The 7,784-nt window shown below is 53.0% G+C and overlaps 1 protein-coding gene across 1 annotated transcript; it reads left to right on the forward strand.

The window, feature by feature from the left end:
• The first annotated feature begins 779 nt into the window (after nt 1-779).
• SPACDR (sperm acrosome developmental regulator) lies at nt 780-4,315 on the forward strand. The gene is made up of 3 exons (XM_007468856.1): nt 780-1,046; nt 1,308-1,634; nt 3,850-4,315. The coding sequence occupies exons 1-3, from the start codon at nt 993-995 to the stop codon at nt 4,081-4,083; spliced, it is 615 nt and encodes a 204-aa protein (XP_007468918.1). The 5' UTR covers nt 780-992; the 3' UTR covers nt 4,084-4,315.
• The last annotated feature ends 3,469 nt before the right edge of the window (nt 4,316-7,784 follow it).

Here is a 7,784-nt window from a genome sequence, read left to right on the forward strand (position 1 = left end):
GGGGGGGGCGTCGGCCCACGTGCTGGTGGGGGACAGGAGAACAATGGAGCCTTTGGTGATTGTGCAGGATCCACCCCCCGGCTTCCCAGCGTGTCCCCTCTGCGGGCTGGATCCGGGCGGCTGCTTGGGGGTGGGGCGGGGGGCCCTGAATGGGCCCCTTGTCTCAACTCTGGGTGTGGGCCAGGCTCCCCGGGCACACGGTGCCCTCGCCAGGCCTGGCTGGCCTCCGTGGCCTCCACCCCCAGCTGGCTGAGGATGGGGCCCTGTGGGTGAGCAGGCCCCTCCCTGACAGCCTCGGCTCCGGCCCAGGCGGGAGAGGCAGGTAGGGAGACGGACCCCATCTAGTGGGGAAGCGGGGAAAGCAGCAGCCTCCACTTCAGGAGAACCCCAGCCCCACTAGGGGGGACCTGCGCTGAGAGTGGGATCCTGGAGGCAGACCTGGTTTGTACTCCGCGCCCTGTGGCTCCTTAGGTTTATGACTTGGGCAGGTTCTTTGGTTTTTCTGAGTTGCAGTTTCCTCCTGGGTAAAATGGTACTGACAATAATACCTACCTGAAGGGCAACTGGGACGGTTACATGACATCAGACATGGGAAATGCCCAAGGAGTACCAGGCGCTCAGTAAATGTTAGTTTTCCTTCCTTGGATTCGGGGGAAGGAGGGCCAAGGGTGCAGGGATTGGCTCCGGGAATCCTGGAAGGGTCTCGGGGGTTGGGGTCAGGGCCAGGCAGGCTCTCACAATGGGCTAGAACTCTCCCTCCCTCTGGGTTCTCATAAACTTTGACTCCTCTCCCTGTCCCAGGGAGGTGAGGAAGGGCCTAGGATGAGTCACGGGGGGGATTTTTCCTCCTGGATTCTCTATTTCTTTCTTCACTGCTGTGCTAGAGGCTCCCCAGAGACCCCTTAGGTGGCGGCCACTGGCCTGCAGCCTGTCCTCCCCACTGAACTCAATGCCGGTTCTGCCCCCTACTTGTGGCTTGTGTATCGGAAGAAATGGCTGTGGTCATGAGGTTCTTCCGATGGATTTGGCGCAAGGTTAGTCGCTCGGTGAGTTTCAGAGATCGCCCCTTCCTCTTGCCCTGCTGGGGTGGGAAGTGCTGGTCAATGACCTCTAGGTCACAGAAACCCACACTTCCTCACCTGGCCTCCCTCCTCTCCTGGCCACCTGTGGCCAAACAAGATGGAGAGGGAGGTGGTGAGGGACAGGACAGCTGGGGAGGAGGCCCCTTCTCTGGGCCTTCCCTTCTGACTGTTGTCTCTTGCTCTGCCCCTCACTTCTGTCTCTCCTCTCCCTGTCTCGGTTCTTAGGTTTTCTTCTGGAAACACAAAGCTAAGTCAACCATCGTAGAACGCACTGACTCCAAGAAAAATGAGTTGAAGGTGGAGAAGACTTCCAAGGTGTCTGAGACTTTCAAGTTGGTTGAGTCCCCCAAGGAAGCTAAGGTCTCCAGGATGGATGTGTCCTCCAAGGTGGCTGACCCCTGCGTGTTGGCCAAGACCACCGCGGACGGGGCTGCGGTGGAGGCGGGCCATGGGCAGAGATCGCTGTTGCAGCTGCCCCGGACTGCTGTCAAATCTGTCTCCATGCTCATGGTCTCCGCCCTGCAGTCTGGCTGGCAGATGTGCAGCTGGAAGGTCAGCACGTTGTCCCCCTTGTCCCCAGCAGCACCCCCCTCCTATCCCCCATGACTCATTCACGCTGGTGGGAATGTAAAATGGTGTGGCCACTCTGGAAAAACAGTGTGGTCAGTTCTAAAACTAAACATGCAGTTATCATATGGCCCATTGATTGTACTCCTGGACATTTATCCCAGATAAATGAAATTTTATGTTCACACAAAAATCTGTACGTGAACATTCATAGCAGCTTTATTCATAAGAGCCCAAACCAACCCAAATGTCCTTCAATGGGTGAGTGGTTAAACTGATATATCATGGAATGATACTGCTCAGCCATAAAAAGGAAGAAACTATTGATATATGCAACAACTTGGATGGATCTCAAGGGAATTATGCTGCGTGAAAACAACCAATCCCAAAAGGTTATATATCGTATGATTCCATTTATACTATATACCATTCCAGAAATAACCACATTAGAAAAGTGGGGATCCAATTAGTGGTTTAGTGGTTGCCAGGGGCTGCGCATGGAGGGAGAGACGGGGGAGGTGGGTTGGTTATAAAAGGGCAACATGAGGAATCCTTGCAATAATGGAAATCTCCTGTATCTTGACTATGGTAGTTGAATACATGAACCTGCACATATCATGTAAAATTGGGAAGAATTCAACACACACACACAAGTACAAGTAAAACTGGAGAAATATGAATTCAGATCAGTGGATTGGATTGATGTCAGTATTCTATGATACTACTAGAGTTTTTTTTTTTTTTTTAACATCTTTATTGGGGTATAATTGCTTTACAATGGTGTGTTAGTTTCTGCTTTATAACAGAGTGAGTCAGTTATACATATACATGTGTTCCCATATCTCTTCCCTCTTTGTCTCCCTCCCTCCCACCCTCCCTATCCCACCCCTCCAGACAGCCACAAAGAACCGAGCCGGTTTCCCTGTGCCATGCGGCTGCTTCCCACTGGCTATCTACCTTACGTTTGTTAGTATATATAAGTCCATGTCTCTCTCTCGCCCTAACACACCTCACCCTTCCCCGTCCCCATATCCTCAGGTCTGTTCTCCAGTAGGTCTCTGTCTTTATTCCTGTTTTACCCCTAGGTTCTTCATAACATTTTTTTTTTTTCTTAAATTCCATATATATGTGTTAGCATACGGTATTTGTCCTTCTCTTTCTGACTTACTTCACTCTGTATGACAGACTCTAGATCTATCCACCTCATTACAAATAGCACTACTAGAGTTTTGAAAGATTTTACTATAGGGGGAAAATAGGTAAAGAGTCTAAGTATTATTTCTCACAAGTACGTGTGAACCTACAATTATCTCAGTCAAAATTTTAATTTAAAAAGGGAAGTGTCTAGATTACTACCAAGTCAGTTTATTTTGGTTTTGAATTAGGTATTACTGCATTAATAATAATTTTTGAAAGTTCACCTGGGGAATTCCTTGGCGGTCCAGTGGTTAGGACTTGGCGCTCTCACTGCTGAGGCCCAGATTCACTCCCTGGTCAGGGAACTGAGATCCCACAAGCCACGTGGTGTGGTCAAAAATAAAATAAAATAAAATATTCTGGGCCGGGAGAGAGGCATCAGGTATAACAAGTTAATGGATCGGAGTGATATTTAAGAGGTAGAATTGTTGTCCCACGCGGTTGATTGCATGATGGTGAGGGGCGAGGGGGAGACAGCCGTGAAAACAGGCTGGAGCCATTCACTGGAAGGAGAGTCGACTTAGGGGAGGAAGTAACGACTTTAGGGCGTTGGGACAGGATGAGTTGAAGTATCAGAGGGACATCTGCAGGGAGATGTCTAGGAGGCAGTAGGTTATACAGGCCTGGAGGTCAGGCGAGAGCTTTGGGTTGGAGACAGAGTTGGGGGTGTCATTCTGGCCTTCATTTTAATGCACTCTCCATGGAACCCTAGTGGGGACTCAAAGGTGGGTCGGACATGGTCCCTGTCTTCCAGGAGCTTGCATGCTGGTATTGAAGACAGATGAGTCCACAGAACAAATAGTGCATAAAATGTGGTATGACAGGGTGAACACAAGAGTAGAGGCAGGCCGAGAAGGCTTCCTGGAGGAGGCGTTGCCCAAGCTGAGGCTTGACAGGGCAGGTGGAATTAGATAAGCCTTTGCCGTTTATCTGCAGGTGGTTCCACCAGTGGTTTCCCCCTAGACCAAGCTGTTCATCTGTGCTCATCTTCTCTCTTTCACAGTCGTCTGTGAGTTCTACCTCAGTCACCTCCCAAATGAAGACCGGGTCCCGTTTGGAGTCGAGAGGGACTGAGATGCTGCCGGAAGTGTACCTGGTGCTGTGGGCCATTCGGAAACAACTGCAGCAGCTGGCCCGCAGGCAGGAGAGGCAGCGACGGCGCCATATCCGGGCCCACATCTGTCCCCAACCTGACCCAGTTCAGGGCTTGAAACAGGATTCCCGGAGTCCCCTCTAGGGGGGAACCCCACATCCTCAGAAAGCCCCCACCTCACTCTTAGGTAAGGTTGATAGGAGAGGTTAGGGCAGCAGGCCAGGAGTTGTGGGTGAGGAGAAGTTTTCATACCGTCACCTCTCATCGGGACCCCAAGGCCTGGCCTGGGGTCCCACGTACTCTCCTTCATTCCTTTTATTCAATTTGTAAAAAATTATCAAAATGTTGGGAAATAAATATCGGAAATTTCTGAGTAGAGGTAGAGTGTGTTTGTGGATGGGACAGGGAGGGGCACCTGGGGCGCCGGCCCAAATATGTGTGGGAGTAACGGGGCTGGGGGTGGCGGGCAGGCCCCCGCACACTTTTAGGGGCTGAATTGCCTTTGGCAACTGTGCCGGGCCAGTAACGATAGTCTCAGAGGCACCGGTTCATTGAGGACATGCTGGGCACCAGGTGCTGAGCCCGGGCTCTCGCTGGAAATCCGACAAGACAGACTGTTGCTGATGTTACGGGACTTGTCCAGGGCCCTACGGAGAAAGAGACCTCGCTGGAAATTCCGCCTCCTCAGCTGGTCCACTGCCCTGCCTCTCTGGCGCTCTTGGGCCCGGCCACGGCGACGGTCAGGGCCCCTCACTTGGCGGACGCGCACACGCATCAGGCTCTGTGGGCCCCGCTCCTGCCGAGGGCGGCCGAAAACTACATCTCCCAGGGTTCCCGGCGGTGAGGCTGGGCCGCCGGGCGCAGAGGGCTCGGGCCGGGGGCCAGCAGTGTCGCGGTCGGAGAGTGCGGGAGGGTGTCTGCCTGGCGCCGCGGGAGCAGCGGCCGGAGACCGTGGCGATCTGGTGCGAGGTTGGGGGGCGGGGGCAACACGAGGGGAGACCGTGGAGCCTCAAGTCCCCTCTCCGCCTTAGCCTGCCCTCTTGCCGGGCCACGCGAGGGCGCAGAGGTGGCTCCCCAAGGAAAAGCAGGGATATTTCACGAGACGGTAAAATTCGGGGATGTCAGAATTCACAGGGCTTGGAGGTGGGGGAAGGTGCAAGGGTTGGCAGCCGCGCCCGAGCCTAGGGGGCAGCAGAGGCCCTGGGAGCGGGGGAGGGACGGCTGTGCTACTGGGTCTTGCTCACCGAGAAGTTAGGTGTGAGCAGGAGGCGGTGGGCGTGAACAAAGCTGGGAGCCGGTGAGCAGCAGGGATGGTTTGCTGGAAGCGCCCAGTTCACTAGAAAAGTCAGCAAACTCTCCTCCTGGCCCCCACCCCAGCCCTCCGCAGCTCTGGCAAAGTTGGACACCGTTTCTGGGAATTTGAGTGGCCTTTCCCAGAAGTCTGGAGCAGCCCCCGGCTGCCCTGCCCGATGCCCTACAGCTCTGCTACCCTGAGCCTGTTAGCTGTGCACCGCACCCCAACATTTACAGCCCTCGTAATACCACCCACCACTTATTAAACACCTACTGTGACTATTTTTATGTCTTGTTCTAAGTACTGTAATTCTCACAGTGGCTTTATGATGAAGTGTTATCACTTCCATTTTTTAGAGAGAAAAACTGAGGGACAGAAAGGTCATGTTTAAGGTCGTGCAGCTTTCACTCATCCAACGAATGTCTAGCTCACACAGGACATGTTACATACATGTTAGATAGAAGGTGTTCAATACATGAATGTGGTGGCTTCTCCAGGAATCAGTTCTGAGGTTAGCCTGAAGCCAGTCAGGCCCTCAAAACATTCTAATACACAGTGGCTCAATTCTGGGGCTTTCAATCACCAATTATTCACCACATCTCCATTGTGTGCCAGGAACTGTTCTGGGGCCGAACAGGCCATGGTAGGTCTGTCCCAGGAAGCCTGGAGGACTAATGGGTCCCAGGGTTTTGGAGTAGTGCCTCACTGTCTAAGGTCCAGAATCAGCCCCTCCAGATCCTTAGAGATATGCTCCTCTTCCTATTGGGGACCTAATAGGAAGTTTCAGTGAGAGGAGGGTAGGAAGGCTGGGTGCCCCTGAGGGTCACTAGTAAATAGCCTTGCAAGTAGCTACAGGCCCAGGAGCCGGTGGGCTTGAGGCTGTGGGCTTGTGGGAAGGAATACACCTCCCATTTTTCTCTGGCTTCTTCAGCGTCATTAGGATGTAAGGGGAGGAAGGGAAGAAGGTGAGTTCAGCCAGCAGCCACGGGAGCTGCTGACACCTCCCACCGTGTCTCCCTCCCCAGACATGACGGAGTCCTGTCTGGGCTTGGCCAAGCGGGGGCAGGAAACTCAGAAACTCATGGGACAGAAAGGGACGGGACGGAGGGGGAAAGTCCATAGAACTTGCTTTTCCTAGATGTCCCAGTGCACCCAGGCAGCCTCCTTCCTCCCCATCCCAAGTAATCTAGTCCAGAGCCCTGGAGAAGGCCCGTGTTGGGACATGAGGACGAAATTCCCAACTGGGGGGAAAGCATATAGGATCTCCTGGGGTGGAGATTTGTGTGGGGGGTGGGATTCTTACGCACCTAGTCCTTTCCTGGTAGAGAGCAGTGGGGGACAGTGTGACCCCTGGGGAAATCTTCCTCCTGATGAGTCTTTTTTTTTTTGGCCGCGCTGGGTCTTCGTTGCTGCACGTGGGCTTTCTCTAGTTGTGGAGAGGGGGGACCACTCTTCGTCACGGTGCGCGGGCTTCTCATTGTGGTGGCTTTTCTTGTTACGGAGCATGGGCTCTAGGCGCAAGGGTTTCAGTAGTTGTGGCATGCGGGCTCTGTAGTTGTGCCACATGGGTTGCTCCACAGCATGTGGGAAATTCCTGGACCAGGGCTCGAACCTGTGACCTCTGCAGTGGCAGATGGATTCTTAACCACTGCGCCACCAGGGAAGTCCCCTGATGAGAGTCTTGAGCAAAAATCCCACCTTGGCCAAAAAAAAAGAAAAAGACAAAAAAGAAAAAAAAGGGACTTCCCTGGTGGTCCAGTGGTTAAGAATCCGAGTTTCCACTGCTGGGGTTGCAGAACTGCTGGTTGGGGAACTAAGATCCCACATGCCACGTGGCACAGCCAAAAGAAAAAAAAATCTCGCCTTGGCAGCTCGGTGCTTTATGTCCACCTAGAGGGGTGGGATAGGGAGGGTGGGAGGGTGACGCAAAAGGGAGGAGATATGGGGATATATGTATATGTGTAGCTGATTCACTTTGTTATACTGCAGAAACTAACACACCATTGTAAAGCAATTATACTCCAATAAAGATGTTAATTAAAAAAAAAAAAGCTCGCCTTGGACACCTTGCCCTCCTGCCCCCATCAGACCCCAAGCACTTCCCCTCCCTCAAGGCTGCTGGACTCCATGAAGCAGAGGTGGTAGGGCTATAGGTGGGCCCAGCTGGGACCAGGGGTCTTGATTTTCAAATCCCACCCATCCTAATGGGTGCGGGGGCCCCTGGAAGTGTGGGGAGCAAAGGAGAGTGCTGGTCCCAGATGCCCCTGCTCTATTCTCAGTCCTGCCTCATCTCCCCTCCACCCCTTCATCATCAGATTTCCTGAAAATGTCAGATCTCTTCTTTTTCCCTGGGATCCCTCTACAATCTTCATCACACAGCAAAACATGTCACTGCCTTGCTTAAACCTTCCAATGGCTTTCCATCGCCCTTGGAAAAAAACCCAAACTGTCCCCTTTGTTTAAAATGCCCTTCTCTCAGATCTTGTCATGGTGGGCTCCTTGCCCCTCTGGATTCTGTACAGACGTCGCTATGTCTTTGTGGACTCTTTCC

The sequence above is a fragment of the Lipotes vexillifer genome, unplaced genomic scaffold (genome assembly GCF_000442215.2).
Source record: "Lipotes vexillifer unplaced genomic scaffold, Lipotes_vexillifer_v1.1 scaffold12, whole genome shotgun sequence".
NCBI classification, from domain to species: Eukaryota; Metazoa; Chordata; class Mammalia; order Artiodactyla; family Lipotidae; genus Lipotes; species Lipotes vexillifer.

Excerpts from the sequence above, each read along its gene's own strand:
- SPACDR (XM_007468856.1), top strand. The coding sequence starts at position 993 with ATGGCTGTGGTCATGAGGTTCTTCCGATGGATTTGGCGCAAGGTTAGT. Across the intron at positions 1,047-1,307 it reads GGCGCAAGGTTAGTCGCTCG|GTTTTCTTCTGGAAACACAA; the intron begins GTGAGTTTCAGA and ends CTCGGTTCTTAG. Across the intron at positions 1,635-3,849 it reads GGCAGATGTGCAGCTGGAAG|TCGTCTGTGAGTTCTACCTC; the intron begins GTCAGCACGTTG and ends TCTCTTTCACAG.